This window comes from Pleurodeles waltl, chromosome 6, assembly GCF_031143425.1.
Source record: "Pleurodeles waltl isolate 20211129_DDA chromosome 6, aPleWal1.hap1.20221129, whole genome shotgun sequence".
Classification (NCBI taxonomy): Eukaryota; Metazoa; Chordata; class Amphibia; order Caudata; family Salamandridae; genus Pleurodeles; species Pleurodeles waltl.
The window spans coordinates 1315241691-1315266110 of record NC_090445.1 but is presented as its reverse complement, the minus strand read 5'-3'; the positions used below and the strand labels follow the sequence as shown (position 1 = coordinate 1315266110).

General features: G+C 44.7%; 1 protein-coding gene across 3 annotated transcripts in view; it reads right to left on the bottom strand.

The window, feature by feature from the left end:
* Nucleotides 1–24124, bottom strand: part of OPN4 (opsin 4) — a 714562-nt gene extending 690438 nt beyond the window's left edge. For all 3 annotated transcript variants that reach the window (XM_069240595.1, XM_069240596.1, XM_069240598.1), the window contains exon 1: nt 23775–24124. In XM_069240595.1, the coding sequence (XP_069096696.1) occupies nt 23775–23918 (144 nt within the window). In that variant the 5' untranslated portion in view covers nt 23919–24124. The remainder of the gene's footprint in view (nt 1–23774) is intronic.
* Nucleotides 24125–24420: the final 296 nt, after the last annotated feature.

Sequence of the window (24420 nt, the reverse complement as noted above, 5' to 3'; positions counted from 1 at the left end):
AACAGTGATGATGAAGGGGATGATGGTCAGTTTCCAGAGTTAGAGACGGAGACCGCAAATGAGGAATACCTTTTGATAACCCTATTCCAGATGCTTACGGTGACTGACTTACCACCTAAGTTGCAGGGAACAGTGACAGAGAAAGTGTGGGACCTGACAGGAAAGGAAGTGGGACTAATAAAAGGAGTAGAACCAGTTAAAGTAGAGGTGAAGCCAAATGCAGTGTTTTCCCAGGTACCGCAGTACCACATGGCCCAAGATGTCCTCATTCAAGTAGCGCAGATAACTGCGGACTTTGTGAATCAAGGGGTTCTGAAAGAAGTGCTTAGTAGCCCGTGTAATTCACCAATAATGGGTCTGAAAAAGCCTTGTGGAAAAGTTCGGATTGTGCAAGACTTGAGGAAAATAAATGAGATAGTGGTAAAGTGTTGCCCCATAGTGCCAAATCCAGCTGTGAGCATGTTTCAGGTTCCGTGTGATGCAGAGTGGTTCACCGTCGTGGACTTGTCTCAAGCATTCTTTTCGGTGCCTCTTCATGAGGATAGCCAATTTCTCTTCAGTTTCAAATTCCTGGATAAGGTTTACAGTTGGTGCAGAATTCCTCAAGGGTTTTCTGACTCACCTTCCATCTTCAATCAGATATTGAAGAAGGATTTGTAATCATTAGAACTTCCTTTCGGTTCGACTCTAGTGCAGTATATTGATTATTTGTTGATTGCGTCCAGAACAAAAGATGACTGCAGGTATGACACAATTGCCTTACTGAACCATTTGGGAACGAATGGACATACAGTGTCCCCAAAGAAGCTGCAGTACTGTCAGAAAGAGGTGAAGTACTTAGGTCATCTGATTGAGAAAGTGTCAAGCAAAATATCCAAAGAAAGAGTGACAGCCATATTGCAGATGAATCCCCAGACAACTAAAAGAGACATTAGGATGTTTTTGGGAATGGTGGGCTACTGTCGTCAGTAAATTCCCAACTTCTCGATTATCTCTAAAACTTTGGTGAGACTGACTGCTAAGGAAGTTCAGGACGGCCCAGGTGCCATAACCATGTCAGAGAAAGAGATGAAGGCATTCATGGAATTGAGGGAAACTATGTGCAGGGCACCAGCTTTAGGTATGCCTGATTACACAAAGCCTTTTGTACTGTTTTGTCATGAACGTGATGCTTGTTCTTTGTCTGTCCTGACACAAGCCGCCCAGTTGCATATTTTACAGCTACTTTGGACCCAGTCGCAGCAGCCTTACCGGGTTGTTTGCGTGCAGTTGCAGCAGTTGGTCAAAGCCTCACTCAGTGTGAAGTAATAGTGATGGGACATCCCTTAACAGTAATGGTCCCTCATTCAGTTGAATTTCTCTTAACCCGAACCAAGACGCAGCATATGACGAATGCATGCCTTTGAAAGTGCGAGACAATTATACTGGGGTCACCGAATGTATCCCTTAAGAGATGTACTGTATTGAACCCGGCAACTTTACTTCCTATTGAAAATGCAGACATTGATGATGCCGAGGAGGTAGAACATGATTGTCTTGAGGTAACAGATCTGTGCACCAAACCAAGGCCTGATATTAAGGATACCCAACTAGAAGAAAATTATTATATCATTTTTGTTGATGGTTCATGCCGGAGAGATGCAGTAGGAGTACTGAGAGCTGGGTATGCTGTGTGTACAATCACTGGTATCTTAGAAGATTCCTGGCTCGAAAGAGTCTACTCTGCTCAAGTGGCTGAATTCATTGCTTTTACTAGGGCATGCCACGCAGCTGAAAACCTGAAAGTCACTATCTATACTGACAGCAGATACGGATTTGGAATTGTACATGATTTTGGCCAGTTATGGTCACAGAGGGGTTTCATGACCTCTTCTGGTTCTCCAGTGACTAATGGCGAAAAGATTAAGGATTTGTTGCACGCGATTCAGTTACCTCTTGAAATTGCTGTGGTGAAATGCAATGCTCATGTTAAGACACAAGATTTTGTGTCAATAGGAAATGGATATGCAGATCAAGTCGCAAGGTTTTGTGCATTGAACTGTATATCGTTTTGAGATCGGTGGGAATTGTTACCTGAAACTGAAATTGAAACATGCTTAAACTTTGCATTAAGGGTGGTTGACACATTAGATGAGCTAAAATCACTGCAGGGACGTGCTAGCAAAGAGGAGAAATGTTCCTGGCAGAGAATGCAATGCATACAGAGATCTATTGACTTATGGGTTTCAGAAGAAGGAAAAATGGTTTTGCCAAACAGTCTTTTGTCACAATTTGCAAGGTTTTACCATGGTCAAGCACACGTTGGGAGAGACACAATGATCAGGTTGTTCAAAATCGATTGGTTCAATCCAAAATTCAGACAAGCTGCAGAGGTTATCTGTCACAGGTGCATCATCTGTCATCAGATGAACGTAGGAAAAGGGACTGTGGTGAATATGAGCCACGTTGGGAGAGCAGGAGGTCCATTTAGCAGAATGCAGAAGGATTTTATTGAAATGCCTGTGTGTGGAGGGTTGAGGTACCTGTTGGTGATTGTGTGCATTTTCAGCCACTAGATTGATGCTTACCCTACACGTAGGAATGACAGTCTCACAGTAGCAAAACTGTTGCTTAGGGAGTTAATACCACGTTTCGGGTTCCCGATCTCTTTAGAATCAGATAGGGGCAGACACTTCGACAATGAGGTGATTAAGCTCTTGTGTGCTGCATTAAACATTGAGCAGAAGCTGCATTGTAGCTATCACCCTGAAGCATCAGGACTAGTAGAGCAGATGAATGGTACCTTGAAGTTGAGAATGGCAAAAATTTGCGCAGCTACCAATTTGAAGTGGCCAGATGCATTACCTTAGTGTTGATGTCAATGAGAAACACACCTCACAAGAAAACAGGACTGTCTCCTCATGAAATTCTAATGGGCCGAGCTATGTGATTGCCCGCAGTACCTGCAATGCTCTTGTGAATATCACGGATGATATGGTGTTGGACTACTGCAAGGGTCTGCCTGACGTGGTCCGCTCTTTTTCTCACCAGGTGGAGGCTACCACATTGCCACCGATAAGTGATCAAGGTCACACCCTGAAAGCCGGTGACTGGGTGGTTGTCAAGAAACATCTGAGGAAGTCGTGTCTGGAGCCACATTGGAAGGGGCCGTATCAAGTGATACTGACAACTACTACTGCTGTGAAATGTGCAGGTCTTCCAAGTTGGATACATGACAGTCACACAAAGAAGGTGACATGTCCAACTGATGAGGAACGTGAAGTGTCCAAAACAACAGCTGCAGAGAAGGAAGTCTCAGGGCTGGAGAGTATTCAAAGGGGAACTGAGACTGAAGGAGAGCCTGCCTAGGATGGCTTAATCACTCACACAGTAAACGAGATCCAGAGGAGTGACAGTGAGCCTATCATAGCTGAGGCAACAGGGGAACCGACACAAAGAGAGGTTCTCCCAGAAGCAGACGGATACAGGTTTGAAATTGAGCCCATAACTGACCCTGAAGGCGAAGGGAGTGAGGCAGAAGGAAGTCGAGGTGTTCTGACTCCTCCTGAGCCACTTGCAGAGCCAGCAAGAGAAAACACCATAGCACAAGAGGAGGGCGCTGCTCAACATCCTGAAAGGCCAAGCAGAAAGAAAACATTTAAAGGAGATAATTGGCCGGAGCCACAAGCTGCAGGAGAGAAAGTGATCCCTAATTAAACAATAGAGGAAGAAGTTGACACAACCAGGAAAGAAGATCTTAGTGAAGGAGAGTTGCAGGGTGATCGCAAACTGAAAAGAAAGAGAGTTGCAAACAGAAGGTCCGCAGGTCCTGTATTGGCGTATGCAACATCAGCTGAATGGCAACAAGAATTCTTGGCATTCTGTTTTGATCGAGAGGTTCCAGGTCAATACTACAGCACCTGAATTAAATTTTAGAAAGAGACTGTGTTAAATTGCAATTGAAAATTAAAAGCTGAAAAGCTAAGAAAAGAGACTGATAAATTACCGGATGTGACACTGTTAACCTGGATTGACTCTGAAAAACCGATTATGACAAGCTGCTAACCTGATTTGACAAAGGGGTCCTGGAGTGAGTGGAACGCTGTAAATACTAGCAGAGAGAGACTTTACACAGAAAAAAAAAGAGCTTTTATATCGTCCTCAAGTTGATTGTTTGCTTTGTATTATTCTACTACCTGATTCTTTGCAGATCATGAGTTACACTAGAGATAATAGTAATAAGGGTAGGATGTGTGGTTGGTTGAGTGCTATTCTGGGTATTGTTTGTGCAATAATAATTATAGGTGTGATTGTGGGAATGCCATGGATGGATAAGAAAGCGACTAACAATGCTTCAAATCCTGAGACTGCTACACTAACACCGTGGGAGAAGTTTGAGCAGGATGCAAAATACTTGCATGAGGGAACTAATTCAAAAGGGGAACTATCTACTAATGTCTTCTATCGCTTGCTGAATGAGTATGTTGACACAATGGATGCAAAGAATTGCTATGCATGCACAAAGATTCCTTCGTCAGTACAAGAAGGGGTTACTTATTATAGCCTGCCACTTACCTACGGGATAAGCTGTAGTTTGCTGTTAACAAGATTCTATGATCAAGAACATGTTCAATACTTCTATTCTAACTTAGATGTAGTGTTTTCCTTTGTGCCTGTGATTGAGTTTCTAAATAAATTAGCTAAAGAACACAGCATAAAATTAGTTAGGGGTTTCTTTGAGCCGACACTGACATTTGGGACAGCTTATGCACACCACAATAATCTAACCTGCTTACTAACACCTGTAGAAGAGCTTCTTAGATCACACTGATGATAGACGGAAAGCATTAAAGGAAAGGCTAGAAAAGGGATTAGAAAAACACACGGTTGCAAATGATTATGCTTACACTTCAATAAAGACACAGGGCAAATTAGCTATAGATGCATTACACGTAGAAAGGCTTTGTATCTATAGGCCTAAATCTGAGCATGACACTTTATTTGTGGGAACGAGTTTGTGCAGGCATGTGTTTTTGTATCAGAGTAAATGGGCGTTCATGTTAAATGGACAGGATCCAGCGATCCCTGGGATCTATTATATATGTGGACTTAATGCTTATTACCGTCTTCCAAAGGGATGGTATGGGACATGTTATTTGAGAATAGTTTTTCCCAAGATCTACCAGATTGATGACTTAAAGCAAATTACTAAAATGTCTGAATTACAACATACTAGACAAAAGAGAGAGACATCGGCTGCTGTCGTTGGTGACAAATTTGGAGCCATAACTCCTTCAGTAGGGGTTATTTTAAACTCCATAAAGATTTGAAAGTTGTCTACTATTGTGGATAACATGCTGACTAATTTCACAGGGGCTATACTCCTGATGGATACTGAACTTGCTGCGGAAAGAGCTATGACTCTTCAAAACCGGCTTGCTTTAGACATTCTTTTAGCAAAGAGTGGCGGAGTCTGTAAAATGCTTAATGAGCGCCATTGTTGTGCATTCATTCCTGATAATAGTAAAAAGATTAGAGGAATGCTTACTAACCTAACAAGAGATAGTGTAGATTTGAAAGAGCTGAAGGAACCTGGAGTTTGGGAAAAGGTTGGGAAAGGAATTACCAAAGTAGGGAATTGGTTTAGTAGTATTTGGAATGGGGTTCTTGCAAAAATATTACGGGGTATGTTGATTGTTCTAATCTGTTTATTCGGACTATGGTTATCATGCAAAATTAATAAAAGAATTAAAAGAGATTTGGCAAAACGTAATAAAAGAAAAGAAGAAAAGAAAAAGAGAAAATGTTCAAAGAAATTTGGGAAAGATCAAATAGGGAGGAAGAAATTGAGATGCGTAACCTAAAGAGAATGAAAGGTTGTGAAGGGAAAGGTTTTGTGTGATGACAAGTGTCATCAGAGAAAGGACTGATAGAGTGCAGCTTATATACTTATAAATTAATATGTAATGTTTATGAACTAATGTGTAATAATGCCGCATAGAAAATGTATTAATGTATTTTGTTAAACGTGCGCTTGAAATGTGCCCACGGGGAGTGACCGCCAATATATACAATGACTAATGAAACTGATTAATAATGATGAAATGTTATGTTGAAGTATGATTTTGCACTAATAATAAAAGGTTATATGTTGCAGTTCTGCTAATAAATCATTAGACCTTAGTTAGCATGAGTCGAGGCCTAGCTAACTGGTTTCATATTAAATGTGTTTTTCTAACGTGCAGTGTGCTGACTTGCTGAAGGACATGAACTTGTATTTTTTCCAAAGCTAGAAGATGAATGTAACAATAGTAGATCCGTTCCCATGAAATTCGACTTGCTTAGTGAAACATTCTTGCTGAATGCAACAGTGTAGACTACTCGCAGGTACAAGGTCGTCTGAACCGGTACAGACAATGGAACCACTGACTGAAGATGCAAAGAGGACCACAAGAGTATGAAATCATACCAGACATTCTACCCGCTGAAGACGTCAATCATAAGGACCAATAAACTACTTGAGAACTGTTATGGGGTGACAATTTTAATGAAGTCATTGAACCCCTATTGGACGGAGATAGTGGGGTGCTGACCCCAACCAATTAAAACTTAGGGGATTGTACAGAAAAGGGATAAAAACCCTTGACACAAGGAAGTAAATCAGAGACTAGGAGACTAGGAGATAGAGGAGTTAGGGAGATGCTAGTGCGATTTTGCTATGACCCAGACACTTTGTTACTCTGCATAGAGACTTTGCTGTTTGGTTCTTAAAACCATCCTTGCCTTATATTGCCCGTTTACCCTTTTCCTCCTTATGAAGGAAGTGCCCCTTTACCCGACATGCTGAATCCCTGGCAGATGGCGAATCAACTGATGTCCTGAGGATGAAGACCGAACCTGTATGCTAACCCAATATGGAGGGTAACTATATGACAATGAAATTGTAATTGTCTGTTTGCTTTTCCTTTCTAGGTACCAACTGCTTCTTTTGACAGAGACCCCAGTTAGATGTTTTCCAAATTGATGTTGCTAAATTGTTTTGCATGAAGCCCAACATGCCAATGCTAATTTGAGGATAGATGAGGGGGTTCACTAAACCGACGTAAATAGACAAATGACGGAATCTATGCTTTGTTGAATAATGTGATAATGATTCTCTGCTAAGGATAACCTATGTTGACGTCGTGCTATATTCTAATATTCGTGATTCTTGCTTTGATGAAATCTTTCTTATCAGAGTTGCCATATTGTGACTATACTAATGTGTTTCTTGGTTTTGAGACTAATAAATGTACTAGTAGAATTGTAATTAATAGGGAATAAACTTCATATAATAGTACTAAACTGGTGTGGTTATTCATGACTGAAAGGTCATGGTGTTTTCTGAGTTTTATTAATGTCTTTGACTAATCTGAATTGTCTTATTATGGTAAATATTGATGACATTATTGGCATATTGATTGACATGCTGATGAGTTATCTCGTCCTAAGGTGTTTTCCATCAGGGTCAAAAGATTCATTGGCCTCTACAAAGAGTCCCAGAGTGAAGAAATTAGTCATAAAGGGACGCGTTAACACACTCATAGTTACCAAGTTTCCATGCCTGACTAGCTACGCCAGTCCAGGTTTTTCTTCGAATTATCACATTTCTAGTTGTATTTTAACCGGAAACCAGGACTATAAATCTCAGGATTCTACGAAAAAAAAATATGGGAATGACCTAACTAGTAACGCACGGACCTGTTTCGTACTTTTTTTACTGTGGGTAATTGTCAGATAAAAGGGGCTGTTCTCACTGAGGGGCATACTGCCAACCTCATTAATATTAAGGAGAGTATTGGAGGTGAACAGATGTGAATGCTGGGACTGAGGCGGCCTTCATGGGGCACCAGAGCTCTTTCTTAGAAATCACACTCACTGTGTGGTGGCATTGTGTCCACTCGACCTTAAAGAGACACAGATCACACTGCCACTGCTCGTGGCACGCTGAGCGTGATCATGAACAGAGCAAACAGTGGTCTGTAGAACAGCTGTCTGCGCCTTCGGGTGTTCCTAGTCTTCTCAAGAATAGTGTCAACTATCAAACATTTGCAACTAGCACTTTGTGAAAGGTTACCACCTGCTCTCGCCCTGTCCTTAATTTGATCCAGAGTTGCAGGTGGAACCCATCGGCACTCATGTTTGGGGACCAGCACTTATTTTTCCTCAACATACTGTGATCTATAGTGAGAGAGAAAACACAACAGGGTGTAAGAATGGAGGAGAGAAAGACGTAACACAGTGACAAAGGGAGGCAGTAGGGATTGAAAATAAACTGCAAAACGGAGAAAAAGAAGCAGGGAGTGTCTGACGGTGCATTAAAGAGGGAAGAGGTGGAATCTATACAATGCAGCCTTGGGGTTTACGCCCCAGCCTTTGCGCCCGGTTGTAAATAGTCGATGAAAGAAGGGGACTATCCTCAGGAACTTGCAAGCAACACTACCTTGCTGTCTCTTTTAAAGGCAACTTGCTTGCAACGTGGATTGCTTCATTTCATGTCTGTAAGCAGTTTTTAAAGTATTTCCTTGACAGATGTTGTGATAAGTAGTGTGAAATAGTGCTAAAAAACCACAGTGTGAAATAAACATTGGGGCTTTTTCAGGAAATGAGTTTCAAATGGTGGTTTGAAAGAACTTCTGGATAGTAAAATTAATGAAACTGAATAGAATATAAATTAAACTATAAATCGGGGTTGTGTGTTCTCTGTTAAGCACCCTTGGGGAGATTTGTGACGCTGCATATCCAGGCATATTTTAATAACAACCGTGGATAATAACTGAATTGGTTTACAGATTTGTAACGTTGCATTTCTGGGCATATTTTAATAACAACCACTGATTATAACTGAATAGTTTTACAATCACTTTTAAACACTTTGGCACAGTTATGAGTACAGAGACACAATACATACAAACATATCATCCCTTTGTTAATCATCACTGCGCTGACTATACCGGTCTCCTACAGGAGAGATATCAACAGGATAGCAGGACAGGAAGACAAGGTAGCTATAGGTTGTTGGGGGTGTATGAGCACAATTCAGGGAGTGGGTGTGGTAATATGTCTGCTTTGATGACTCAAAGGAGCTAGAACTAGCCAGACTGCCTTACAATCCATCGTTCCAGACCCTGGGGCCAACCCTTAATTTATGCAGGTGGTTAGAGGCGGTTGACACCCCCACTCATTAATGAGGACTCAGACTTAATTTTTATCATCAAATTTTGACCCACACTGAAAAAAGGGGAATGGCTACCCAAGGTGAAGTCAAAGATAGGGAAATAGTGACTGAAGTGTATAGCAGGGATGAAAAAGAAACTGCAAGAGTAAGAAAAAGAGACAGGACGTGTAGGTTGGTGGAAGAAAGAGACACAATGTGGCATCAAAATAGGCAGCCTTGGTATTCTGCAGGCCTGGCACTCAGTAATGCTGTGTTGGCCTCCTAAGAAACGCCTTTGGTCCCTGCATTATTTTTTTATTTTAAAAATTAAGCACTATGTGGACCGCAAAGCACTGACAGGGAATTGCAGTAATATATTTAGCATCCAGATTGTCACTCTGTTCTGGTCATTTTCTCTGTCTCCTTCTAGAGTACTTTCAAATCGACTGGACAGGCAGCAGACAGTGCAGTTTAAATGACGAAGAAGGCTCAAACATCAAGGCAAGGAAGGGCCTTTATTTTCCTACAAATGAAACGTGCCTTGTCTGATTGAAAGCCCATTTCCTTTACTGTGACAACAGGAAGCATATGGCGTTTTCAGCACTGGGAATAGAAAATATGCATTCTGGGATCTTACATTAGCTGAGACAAGGCTCTGGGTATTCTGGGCAAGATTGTGGTTTCATTGTGTTTGGAAGTTGTTAAACTGTCTTATTGTCTCAAGATTAAAGATTACGAAGTATTGCTGGTGAAGGGAATAAGCCAATGTCTGTGCTCTTGGTACTGAAACCCATTAAAGAACAATGATGTTTAAAGTGGACCACAGAGTTATTTGTTTGTATGCCTATGAATCAAACGTCCATGGTGTGTAGTCTACCTCACAAGTCTAGGTTTTTTGTCCAAGTGCTATTGTCCTAATGTCATCATGTCTTAATGACAGTAGCCTTGTGTAACTTTCAGAGCTCTTGTCAGTTGCAGTGTGCCTCTATGCCCACGTCCCAATGTCAACGCCCTCAATGTTAGTTAAAATGCCCACTTATCAGTGTCCCCACACCATTGTCCAAATGTCAATGTCCTTGTAACAGTGCCAGAGTCTCTAGATTGATGTGTCCCTTTGCCAGTTCATGTCCCTGTATCAGTGTCCCACTTCCAATATGTTTATCTCAATGTTTGTGTTATTGTGCCTTTGCCAACATTCCATTGTCTGTGTCCCATATAACTTCGTGTCCCCGTGTCAGTGCCTCACAATATCCGTGGCTTTATGCTAGAGGCTGCACTGGACTTCAGCAGGCATTTTTCGGTGCTCCAGTGTCAATATTACGATCCTCAAGGTCCTGGACCATTGTATCCATACATCCATATCAGTGCTCTTGTGTCAGTGCCCCACTGCCAGAACCCCTCTGTCGGTGCCACCCATCAGTATTCATATGCAAGCATGGTGCCTCAATGTGGGTGTCAACTGGAGCTTCCCAGTGGTAGTTTTGTGGCTCTATTGGTTACTTCCTAGTGTTAATATCAAGGTGTTACGGCATCCCGCATCAGTTTCCCACAGCTGGTGACCTTGTGTCAGTGTCTTAGCATTAGTATTTGACTACTTGTCAGTGTTCCTGGGTCAGTGACCACATGTCAGTGTTAGCACATATGTTTAAGTGTCGCTGCGAAGCCCTTTCTTCCATTTATAATTTGGCCTTTGCACTTGCATTTGCAAAACCAGTTGCACCTACTTTGCGGATGCAAAAAGACATCTTTGCAACTAGCTTAACCGAGAGATAAGGACAGCTGAGTGAATGTACTCCATTTGCAAGACATAATCCGTAGCATTCTTTCAAATGAAGGCCTCAGCCGAAGAATGCTCTAGAAAGAGGCCCTTTTTTGAATGGATTCCAGAAAACACCTTAAGGCTACAAAATATCGAGTTTCCCAATTTTGACATGCCACTATACTCCTTCACTAAAAACTGGGCTGTGCTCCAAGTTTTCACTGATAAACATTTTTGGCTTTACATCAAATCCAGTTGTTCTGGATCGCTTGTCTAACCACTAGCCTTATTTTTTGCTCTCTGACGTGGAAAAGATCATGTGGTGCTCTGGGGCTGACATTGCTCAACATTTCAACGTCAGGGAAATGGCGGCTACAGTGAGGGTATTGTGACCCTGGTCACATGCAATTTCCCATATGAAACGGTTTTATTGTGCTTCTTATTGTTGTTATGTTGTGTGCTTACACCTCTCCCCTTGCCTAGCCCTCAGTGTTCCTCGCCATGAATAGGCCTTGAGGCTAATGCGCTCGCGCTGAAAGTACACTCTGCACGTGCCCTTGATTCTCGAAAGATAATTCGATGGTGCATAAGGTTGCATCGTGCCCCCTCAGGCTGCTCATGTTTGCTATTTTCTGATAATCATTACATGTTCTTCAGCTTTTCTCTTGCTAGTGCAATACTAAGGCGTTATCAAACTTACTCATGCCTCTTTTTAAATCAGTTACTGTTCATAACATTTTGTACATGTATTCCATACCCTTTCGCATATATATTTTCTAATGTTACTTGCTTACCTCATCCATCTTATCTGGTATCTAGCTGAAGAAGACGTTCCCTGTATCAAAATTGGCACTTGTTGCATTGTGCGTTTACTTCATTACTCTGAGTGCTCTCTCGTAGCCTTTGTTGGCATTCACACCACATCAGTGGGCTTCAAAGAAGGGGGCACAGTGTGTATATTATCACGTGGAATGTGTTCTACTTCTCAGGTTTCACTATGGTATTTAGTCACACTGCAAGAGTTACAAACATGTCACCTTCAATGCTGCACCTTAATCCACACAGTCATCTGTGCAGCTGCCTACCGTCTAGTGCTTAATTTGTACATAAAAAGCCGGTGCCAAAACACGGGGCTTCTGCAATTAAATGTGCGAACACGGAATAATGAGACAGACGAATCCTGAAGCCATCTCGAGCCTCTTCAACCCATCTGCAGCCATTACCTGCCCCTTCAGCTCACTCTTGAAGCGTTCTGTATGTGTATTTTGCTCGCAGTAAATGCTTGAGGCAGAAAAAGAAGCGCCGGCCCGCAAAAATAAGTTCCGGTGCTCCGCACCAGAAACAACAAGCACAAATTAAGTACTGCTACCGTCTAGGCATCCGATTTGCCTGGCTCTTTATCATTTCCACGCGTGGCACCACACCTGGCTGATCTTGCGGTACTCACAAACTTCCCCCTCAAAGCCCTGCCATGTATGGGGCGCATTATGGGTGAAATTTACTAAAACGTAGTGTGGGGTTTGCATCGCAAAAGTGCTACACACCTAGCACATGTTCCCAGATGTATTAACACTGCGCTGGGTTTGTCTCATAAAAGTGATGCAAACCTAGGGCACAACGTTGTGTTCAGATCTACTTTCCAATGCAGATCATGATTTGGGGTGTAAAGTTGCCTAAAATAATGAAGAGCAGCGCTATGCGTTACTTGGTGCTACGTTCCTTCAAGAGGGCATTCGATAGGTGGTATATGAACGTTCCCATGCCACCACCCATTGCATCTCATGCAAATCCCTACATATTGACATTTGTAAACAGGGACTTATGCCAAAAAATGATGCCTCCTCGAGGCAGGGATAGTGGTGCAGTAAGTTAAAAAGGTCGCCACAGTTCTCTGGCTTTGCATGTGTGCTGCAAGGTGCGGGACATTTACAAAGAGGGAAAATATTAAAGCACAGTTTTTACACTAGAATGGTCCCTTTCCACTACAAACCATACGCTTGAGAGAACGCACACACATTTGCACTAGAGCGTATGCTAAAATGTGTCAGCACTGAGAAAGAGAAAAACAGCGCTATATCTAGGTAGATATGGCGTTGTTTTTCTCTTTCCCTTTAACGTAATGCTTCTCAGCAACTGTGATTACTGGGCTACCTCAACAGTTAGGTTTTCCATTGTGCTCACCCACCATACCCCACATGCCGAGCACATTCTGCTTATAGGAGCCATTCTTGTGGTGCCCCCTCCGAATTCCTGAAGCCATATCCATCCCTGCCCTGAATTGCAATCTTCGTCACTTTGTTCCAGCGGTTTAAATCTTCTCTTCGCAGAAGAGAATTATCTTTAATGAATGTGTGTCTGCTTGAATTCCTGTAGATCTGTCTACTACCTATCCAGGTGGCTGTCTGGATATCTGTTCATGCCTGTGGCTGAATGAGGGTCTTTTTTATGTCAGTCTATCTTCCCGAGTCTTGACACTATCTGTACAGCAAGTTGTTTAACTGCGTTTTAAACTATTTGCCTAACTCTATGCTTTTCTACTTGTAGAATTATACAGGTGTCTAGTTATTTCTCTGTGTGAGTTTGATTCTTTATTTCTAACAACTTACATCCATATTTATATGACTGCCTATATTTATATCCGCTTATCTCATTTTCTATTTATTGGATTCCTTTTGCCTATCTTCCTATATATCTTTCTTTTTATTCTCTCTGTGTTTCCCAACATCAACCTATCGATCCAGCTATGTGCTTGTCTCTCTCCCTTTATCAGCCTCGCTCTTTCTTCTTCTCCTCCTCTCTTTGGCTCGCTCCCACTTTTTCTACCCTCTCTCTGTCTTCCTTGCTCTCTGTCTGGTTCTCGCAAAGTTTCTTGAATTTCCTCTCCCGCGAACCTACTGAACCAGAATGAGAACACTGACCCGGAAGCAACACTTTGAGCTGCCGCTGAGCCGGGCACCCACGAAACGCGGCACCTGCGCCCGCACCCACGACTGTGTCCTGCCGTGTTCTGTGTCCTGCTCGGGTGCCGTGGACAGGGTAGGCACTGCCGGAACGCCACTGGAATGCCGCTGGCCATCCCGCCTGTGCCCGTGTCTGTGTCTGGCCCTGCTGGTGGTGTCGTGGATGGGCAGACAGGGTGCGCCGAGGAGAGGAGGTAAGGAAGAGGCGCTGTGGGGGTGTTAGTGGGTGGCTCTGTGAAGCGCTGGGAAGGGAGGAGGTTTTTAGGGGGATACAACAACACTGCAACGTGTGGTGTGCGGTACGCTGGTGCAGGAAAAGTGCCTGGGTTGGTGTCGGGGCCAGAGACACGGCCAGGCTGATTGATTGGGTCAGACACTGTGGACACTGTGGACTGGGGAGGTGTTGAGGCGTGTGGTGCAGGGTGAACGGGACTGGTGGGTGGAGGTCCCATTCTCCTGCATACCCTGCCTGACTTACCGTCCTGCCGCCACGGCATCTGCACCTCTCCTCTGCCCCTTTGCCCCCTGGTTCCTCCAACTCGGCTTCCTCTCTCTCAGCTCCGCCCCCTCCCCTCCCCCTCGCCTGCTCCCCCACTCCACCTGTCACCACCCTGCGGTTGGGGCCCTCCCTTCGCACCTGCTCTGGGATTCTGCCTCGCTGCTGACAGTGCCCCTGTGCCCTAGAGCCCTTGGCTCCTGAGCACCCGACCTCCCAGATCCTCGCCGATCCTCCCAAGTCCTCCCGCCGTGGCCAGGCCCCTGGCAGAGCAGACAAACAGGCAAGCAGGGATAGGCAGAGGGAGGAGGGCGGGTTGGGCCCCTCTGCGTGCGGGGCCAGGCAAGTGCGGTGACTGTACCCAGTCACCGCAAAGGGTGTGCCCCAGCATCCGCGGAAGCAGCCCTCCTAGGGTGGGTGCAGCTTGCGGAAGGCCGGTGAGCCCCACTTGCCAGTCAGGAACATCAGCAGCAGCTGAACCAGCGTTGAGATCTTCATATCCTTCAGCCTCCATCTGACTCTATCTCAGCAGAGCCCAGTGCTCTCACGAGTGACAGCATAACAGCCGACCATCAACTTCCCCACAGCGCCACTCCCACTTCCACTAACACAATCATCCCACTCGAGGGAAACTACAGACATCATAGGAGGCAAAAAAGGGAAGGAAGTGCTGGGAAGAAATCACATGACCATGCGGTCAGGTAAAACAAGGAAGACCCCCCAACAAAATTTGCTATGGGAAAAAGGAAGAGGAGACCACAAGCTCAGGACTGCCATCATGAGGGACAGAATTCCTCACCCCTTATTGAGAATGAGTCAGACCCACTCCAAGGAGGTCCAGAAGAGCAACCCATCTCCAGACCTCATGTTGGGCACAGTCTGGAATCGAGATACAGTCTGGAACAATCCAAAAAATGCTGCACCACCAACTCTCAACCGAAAATCTACACCAAGTTCTCATTTCTAAAAAAACGGCAGACCTGTCCTCATCTCCAATAACAATGACACACAAGGGCTACAGTCACCACTAATTCCATCGATCTTCAACAAACAACTCTGCCACAACGGGGCTTCCTCAAGCCCAATCTCTGCTCAACCTCCTGCAGCTAGCACAATCTCGACACCTCTGGGGCAATCTGACAAATTTGCCAGGGCAGAGGTGCACGATGAGCCCAGATGGACTCCAGCAAAGTCATGGTGGACTTCCCCCCAACAAAGTGCGGCCCGCCAAATCCACCTGGCCCTATGTGGACTGAAAGCGGCGCAGCCCGATTTTGTCAACGAGGTGGGACAGCTGCCCACAGATGTTTTGGAATTACCTCTGATGGCCTCCGACGATGGCTGTCTGGAAAGCGCATCAAAAGATGGACCTCCGGCCCCTTCACCTCCTTCAGAAAATATGATAACAGAGGGCCTCCATACCCTATCCTACCTAAACACACAGGAGTGGGAAGATATGCGTGTTGCATATTCTCAAGACTGCCCTTCTACCACTAAACTCACCTTAGAGCCTAGCCAGCAATCTCCAGATGACAAACCAAGGAACAATGTGGCCACTCCACTTCTTTGCCAAGCTTCTCCCAATGACGGTGCAAGGGTCAGAGCAAACATGGACACTAGCGCCACATTAACAACTGTACAGGACCGTGCCTCAAACCGTCTCAATCGGCACACGGATGGCACCTGGGCTTCCGTGCTCGACACCAGGCAGCTCCTTTTCGAAGCACTACACTACCAATCAGAGAAAACGGACATTCAGGTAACCCTACTCAAAAGCTTGGCAGTATTCGTAGCAGGCATTAATGAGAAATTAGGTGAACTCAAATCCCTCTTTATGCACCCACAAGAAAACTCCATGAACTGTCCCATAAGCTGTCTATGTGGCATAATTAACAAACTAGCTACGCTACCTTTGATGCTAACCAACCTCTGTGCATCTCTAAAGACGGGAGCCTCCAGCCAGCACCCACACCTGCATCCCTCTCCTGGCCTTTCCACACAACGTCTGAGAAAGACTCACTCGAACTCACTCGAGACCACAACCATCGGCCTGGCAACAAAAAGCGATGACAGAGCAAATGGCCCCTTCCGGGAGACTCCAGCAATCGCAAACTCTTGCAATCCGACTCCAACAGTAACCATACCGTCACCTTTAAGGGACATACTCTTAACTGGCAGTCCTGGGGACAGCAACGCCATGGTGAAACTCAACACCAAGCAGAGATGTACTCAGCAGAGGAAAGGCAGCAAGAAGCAAGTCGCAGGGAATGGAGCAACCCCAGACGCAGCACCCAAACTAACAATACCCTGACATCTGGGCCTCCAAAGAAGTTATGCCCCGGGTCACCTGCCCCAACAACAATCTCTGTGGTCCCATCCTTGAATTTGGCCACATAGCAGAAGAACGCTGCCAAAGTGACCACCACTGGTCTGTAGAAGGGGCTGGCAACACTGGGGAACTCCGAACTGCACCTTCTGGAATTCACGGTCAATCCACACAAGTAACTTCCCCCAACCCCTCCCTGGCCCACCTAACGGCTCCTCCTCCACAGGCTCTGAGAGCAACTATTACATCTCCTAGCCCCACAGAACACACACAAGTGGGAAACTCTACAACCAGCAGGTCTAACAATTGCTGGAATTAGGGAGGAGACTCCTCCCCAGGGACCCTTCGGCATCCACTGCAGAAATTCAAGACTCCAACAGATTCTGCAACCACCAACTTACTAATTTTTCATCCTCACTATAAATCCAAGGGATCTGGTGACATCCTGATCAGAGGGAACATTCTTCGGCTACTCTCACATATTCCCTCCACAAGCGACCTCAACTCAACTGATCTTCTAGCAGTTGAATTTCTCCATCCAACTAACACCACTGCTCCTGGAACCAGTAAAGCCACATGGAAGACAAGCCTGATCGCCCAAACAATCCTAGGAGAAAGAACAACCTTCGAACACTGGGGTATCAGTCATACCACGTACTGTGACGTTGGCTACCCAACTCCCCTGCTATCACCGGATCCCGCTTTGGAGCCAGTGCTGGGAAACAAGCTCGGTACTCAGGAGCGCTCTGGGCTGCGCACCGGCAAACTCAAGTTCCTCCATGACTGCTAGGGGGGGATCTCGTCCCCTAAAATCTGTCACCTCAGTCAACCTTTTCCCAAACAATGATGACTTATGGTGGTTTTTCAAAAACAATCAACATCTGCAACAGGCAAGGGTGACAAACCTCAGATAAAAAGATGGGCTCTACATCTACAAAGGAGCCCCTACACATGTGCTCATGGAACGTTAACAGCCTCCTCTCCAGAGTTCAGGACTCCGATTTCATCCAATACATCAGCACCTTTGACATCATAATAATGTGGGAAACCTGGCTGGAGGAGCCATTTCACTTGCAGGGCTGTATGTGTTTCATAACCCCAGCAACCAGGAAAGCGAAGTATGGGCATCCGCAAGGTGGCCTGGCCACATACGTCTCCTTAGCACTATCGGCTAGAGTCACCCCTCTGCATTCCACCTGCTCCTTCATCAATAGTGTGTCAATTGTCGCCACAAAGAGTGCATCCGCAGCAGAGATATTTCTTGTAAACACCTACCTTCACCCCAGACTCAAACTCAGTGATGCCAATAATTTAGTGACTCTACTCGAGAACTACATAAGCAGCGGCTTCATAGCAGACGCACCCGACATCATCGTCTCAGGTGACTTCAATCTGCACCTACTAGGATCCTCAACAGATGAAACCACAACTGCCCTTTCAAGCACTTGGGACCTCCCCACACAAGGGGCCAACAAACATGGCTGTCTGACAAAGATCAGCAGGACTCTGCTCAATGGCTTCGAACTGTTACAGCTAAGAGCCCTGAGTGGCAGATTCACTGAGGACTTGCCTCAGGCAGCATCATACTTTTCAACAATAGCATCAACCACAATTGACTACACAATCGTTTCTCTTCCACTGTTCAAGCAAGTAGCCTCTTTTCAGCTAGGCAACAGGTGTGAGAGTGATCACTGCCCATAGGAACTATCCATCAATCTGGGGATAACCAAAATTGAGAAAATTAATATCGCACACATCACCACTTTTACCACAAATTGTAAGTGTGTCAGGTGTGGGCAACCAAACATTGATCAACTCATCAAAGCAGCAACGGATCTCACACTTAAACTAGAAACAACTAAAGGTAAAGTTTCTATTGCAGGTGTCACAAAAGCAGGATTTAAATAATCAGCACTTCCCCCTTGTGAACCAAAGGAGGTTAGCTCACAGCCCAATGCCTGACAATGGACTACAATGGCATCAAGTGATGCTCTACTCACACTGGAACAAGCAAAGTCTTAAGTAGCAATACTCAGCCATCCTTTAAAATGAGCTCCTAAGAGCGCAAATCGAAATGACTGGACAATGTGTATAATTATTCGATGGATACTTAGTAATATTAGAAATGTTGCTTTTTTTACCTTTTTATGTAGTGTTAATCTATTTTTTTGTTATGGTTTTAAGTAACTAAACAATAAAATCTTCTTCTCTCTCTATCAGTATTTTACTTCCTATATTTGGTCTGTCTCTGTTGCTCTCAGACATTCTCTCGTTCTACCGTCTGCCTTTCAGACGCCCCTCTTTCCTCTCACACAGAATCTCTCTTCTTCCCTTTAATTATCCCCATTTTGTCCTTTCTCCTCTTTCCCTCTTGTGCTCTCCTTTTCCCTACCTCGAGATATTTGCCTATGTGTCTGTCTTTCTGTTTATCCACTGATCTAAAAGCATGGAAACCTTTGGAAAAAAACGTTCTTAGACCTCTATTTAAGTTCTCTAAATTCCACAACTGCCACCGATTTTACTTAGTGCTTTTTAGTGTATAGTCTCACAATTTTGCAATTACACATTATTTTGTAGTACAGCGGTCCTTTGCACTATAAATGTGCACTTCCTATGAGACAAGAACAGCCATAACACAACGAGAGCTGATTCATTTTCTGGAACAGCCACCTCTGCTCAGCTACTGGTTATATAAAGCAGGCTGCAGGCACAGGAAGTAGCCTTTGGCTATGGCCAGTGTTCAGTGCCCCAAATCCCAGAGCCTGCTTGCTGTAGTCTATGCTGTAGTCTACACCTTTGAGCAAAGGGCACAAGGTAAAGCTATCAGCCACTGCCTCCAGGCCTTGGTGCGGATGACACAGTGGGACTGAGTGGACTGTGTGGCTTTCAGCCATGTCCTGTGCCCAGTGTCCCTGCTCATAAGGTTGTTGTGCAGGACATACGGCTGTGTGCAATTCGTTTTGGGAACAGAATATGACCTTCAGATATGTCAGGCATCCTGTTTACCAGCTCTCAAAGCCCGAAGAACACATCTTTCAGTCATGCCTAGCAAGACCCTAGGTACACTATATGGCCTTCAGCAATGCTTGAACCAGCTCCATGACAAGTGAAGCCGGACGGCATGTTTTACAGTCAAGTTATGCGGGCTCTGAACATATGGCAAAAGGTGTGACTTAGCCCTGCTCTAAGCCCTCTCTTCCAGTTCTCAGGGCACACTGGGCATAAGCGTTGGTCATGTTAGGAGAGCTCTAGGAGCACAGGGGTATTGGATCCACACCATTCTCAGTCAAACTGGCCCTGTGGCCATGCTTATGCATCTAGGAATTCTGGGTCTGACATGCTTACACTTTGCCACCCAAAGACCTAGTGGACCAAAAATTGTGCAGGCCAAGACTTTCAGCCATGCTCTACACCATTATCTCACCCGCAGTGAGTCCTGAGCATATAGCATTGCCATTGGTCATGAGTGATGTGCAGTCACCCTCTCTCAAGCCCTAATGGGTACAGGCAAGAGGGTTTTGAGAATGCTTGGCTTCCAATGCCTCCTTCCCCATGTCCACTGAACCATGCATTCGACTTTGGCAGCTCTGCTTTGAGCAAAAGGCTAAAGGCCTATGATCATGTTTTACTCCCAGTCGTCCCACCCCACTGCCCATTTGGCATTTTCTCACTGGCAGGCACTGGCCACACTGCACACTGTTGTTGTTTTCTTGTATCAGCATTAATTAGGCATCGTTGTAGGGACACAGTCTTCGCGGTCTCACTTACCTATTATTTTCTATTGGAATTTCCAAGAAACATTTAACTTTTCAGATCCCTTTATAAAGCCCTCTCCACTTGACCAATCTGATTGCAACTTTCCAAGACCAAACGTACATGAAGGTTTTCTGTGTGTGGTTTTTCGAGTTTTTGTGCAAATGTGTTCCACAAGGTCTAAATTATAAGCAAATAAACATGCTTACTCTGCGACAGCAGACAATACCGGAATTTACCAATAATTTATGGAACTCGTTTCATTGTATTCTAAGGGGGATGTATTTTCCACTCTTCAGGGATCATGCCTGCCTTCCTCTCGGGAAATTGATGGGAGTCTGGTTTGGTGGAGGGTTACCTTCCACCCCCTCCAATTCCAAAGCCCTGGAGCATTTTATCCACAATGATATGATACCTGCACATTTCATAGGAGCTGTAAGACACCATACCGCAGCCAGAGCAAAATGTTGAACTCCAAAAAAACAATCAGGTTCCAGATCAATGTAGGTAATTTTAGTGCAAGAAAGGACAAATACACAAAACATAACCCATTTAAAGGTCTCTGAGCACCTTTTTTTGAAATTCTAACATCTTAAATAAGCATTGCCAATGGCAATAGATCTGGCTTTAAAGGAATGTCAAATGGTAATGTGAAGGATTGCCAGTAAATAAATAACATGGGGATGGATAAGTATTTGTGTGGAAGCAAAGAACTATGGAAAAATATTGTTGTAGGGTTAAAGGTTAGGTGAGTGTTGGATTGTCAAGCCAGCCCTTAACATTCATGTAGGTTAATGAAGGCTCACCTCCCATCTGTGCTGCTGCCCCAGAAAATCACCATAAACTGTCTAATTATCGAAGACACTTTACTAGCATTACAATGATGTGTGCGCCCCTGAAAAATTAAGCTTAGACACCTTGGATATATTAAAAAAATGATCAAAGCTATGTGATGGAAAGCACTTTTTTGTAGAAGCAAACATCCTCTGCCAAATGAAAACATGTCCTACCGGCCACCAACATGTGGGTGAAGCCAAAGCTCCTCTACAGTGATGGTCGCGTAATTGTCTAGCGAAACATGCGCTGCCAAGCCAGACCGTAAAAAACTACTGAGATTAGTTACAGCACACTAAAAACAGGTGAGATGATTAAAGTTGTATCATTATACATTTGGTGAAAAGTTGTTCAATAATTATCGCTATGGCTGAGACTGAAAAAAATTATATTTTCTAAAAATGTGAAATGATGCTTTTGTTTTGCCTGTAATAGCTATGCCTTAACTATACCAATCTGTATGTAATGCGAGATGATGACGCTTCGTTAACCGGGCCAAACTGCTATCAAATGTTGGTAGACTCGTCAAACAATGTCAAGTATAACCAAAAAAACACTCATTCCCTACAGACTGGACGTGTAATAGTCGTATCCATAATTGTATTGTCCCTATCGATGACTCTATAATATATGTGTGTGTGCATGCATGACTGTGTGTGGTGTGTGTGTGTGTTGATAAAGCTAGGCTGTACATATTACTGAGCATTAAATTAGATGCATAGTTTTATGTAGAAATAGACCAGCACAGTTAAACACACACCTACATAATCTACATATATAATCACTGAACATATTACACACCATCCACCAAGTTCATCACACCAACTGTGCACACATTGAACATACTCTCATCAGGGACATACATATACATCCCGCACGTATGCACTCACACCATATACACCACCCACTTCCCGAACGCACGTGGAAATGTGGAAATGCTCACATACCTCGGTCCTTTCAATCATATGTGTAAGGTTCTTAACAGGAATGCTTGTACCAATGTATCATGTAGCTTTATCCCTCGCAGAAGAGGCAGGTGATGGCAAAAGTGGGTGAACAGTTGTGGTGAATGACAACACTTACTATAGTAATTACAGCTTAACATAACGACACGTGTGCAGGTGTAGAGCACGCGCTCCTCTGTGGATATCTCAGCGCTGAATGATAATATTTATAAACACGCCCACATTACAATGGGCTACCAGTGGATGAGCGCGTTCACCACCACCGCACACACACCAGACAACCAGTTTATCCGACCGTTGCCCCTACGTCCGTACATGCACAGATACATGCATTTATAAATCCCCCAATCAACATACTCGTCAGTTCACTCACCCATGTAATCAATGCCCTAGTCCCTTTGTGCTTCTATGTGTGTACTGCTCAACGTATTAATATTTCTGTACATGTCTAACTATGTATATGTCCCCTTATGTATCAATCTGTGACAATTTCTATTTATGTATCAATTAATTTATGCGCCAGGAAAATTATTAATCCATACATCACTTTACTTATCTAACACCATACACTTTTTCAGTATGCATGTCTCGGTGCCCACTGCACACCCGCAAAAAGTAAGCACGTTAGTTTCTCCGCTCTCAAAAATACATTACTGTTCACAGATGAATGTGCATTGATAAGAAAGAGGGAGCCCGCGTTTCAATGCGAAGTGGACATTAGTTCATTTGATGATTAAATATAACGCATAGAGAATTCTGACGAATTGCACTTTCCATTTAGCTTTAGAAAATACGGAGTAAGGAGGAGAACCCCGCGCATCATTCACAATGCTGGGATACTTTCAGACCTTCAGCAGATCAAGGGGTGGGGCGAGGGAAGCGAAGTGGGGAAGAATCCTAAATACCGTCCGCAGATTCAACAAACCGTGAGATTTGACACTAAGTGCATTGTGGAGACGAGTTCTGGGCATCTGCAATTCAAAAGAGCAGGTCTATCTATCTATCTATCTATCTATCTATCTATCTATGGTTCTGTGTCGAAGATGTATTCTACATATCTAGCTATACAAATGCCTATGTGCCTACATAACCACGTTATTGCTTTACTTTTGTCGCTCCCACTCTCCATCTATCGCTTTCAGTGTCTTTCTATGTATTCATTACCTATTTCATTGGCCGCGCAGATAAGAGCATCCTTCCAAATCTATACGCCATGCATTGCTAACATTATCGTAGAATTCCGCTGAAGTGTGTGCGTTTAATCATGACCCTGAACAGGGAAAAGCACGCTGCCAGTGGCACATACACAAAGCAATGGGTGTTGTTTAAACTGTGCCTGCTACACCAGAGAACTCAACAGATCTTCTCGACCAAAGTCCAGTCCTGGCTGGATACCCCTCTGACCAGCCCAGCTGTGCAGGGGCGCGGACACTGAAACTTGGCTAACAGAAGCTGCCACCTGTCCAACGCTGTAGAGCATGGTCCCTTTGCCACACAGTCACTTACCGTCGTGGTGGCGTCCGGCAAGTCCACCAGTTTGTAAGCGTTCACATCCGAGTCGTTCCACCCGGCCAACGATGTCATAATCCGGGTGCAGTTGGTGTCGTGGGGAGGGCACGAGATACCTCTTCGGAGGGACTGGTGACTCATGCTTTTTTGAAAAAAGATAACGGCAAAAGAAAGAACAAATCAATCTAACAAGAAGCACGCGGTGGGAAAATGTCCAAGCAAGCTCAGTGCCCCGCTGAAGCCATCTCTCCAGCTGTTCTCTCCTCCACAGCGCCTCTCACAGTAGTACCTCTGGAGCTGCGCGGTGCTGCTCTCACTAACGCGCGAGGATGATGCTTCCGCGCACGGCGCTGGCACGCAGGAGCGGCCGCAGCCTCCCTTTAAGTATCTGAGCGGGAGGGCGCCGCACATGCCCAGTCAGCGTTCGGACTTCACTTTAATCACTTTACGCGCACGTGGTGGCCCTCATGCAAGCAGGCCCTTGCGCTCTGGTCATTTTACCCACCTAATACTGCACCAGTTGACTACGTTTAGAGCGGGGAGGTCTGCCACGATTCAGCCATGAAAGCACCCATGGCCCCAGCCTAGTCTTCACCTCCTGGAGTAATGTCTGGAAGGTGCACCTTTGCTAGGGTTGTGGTTG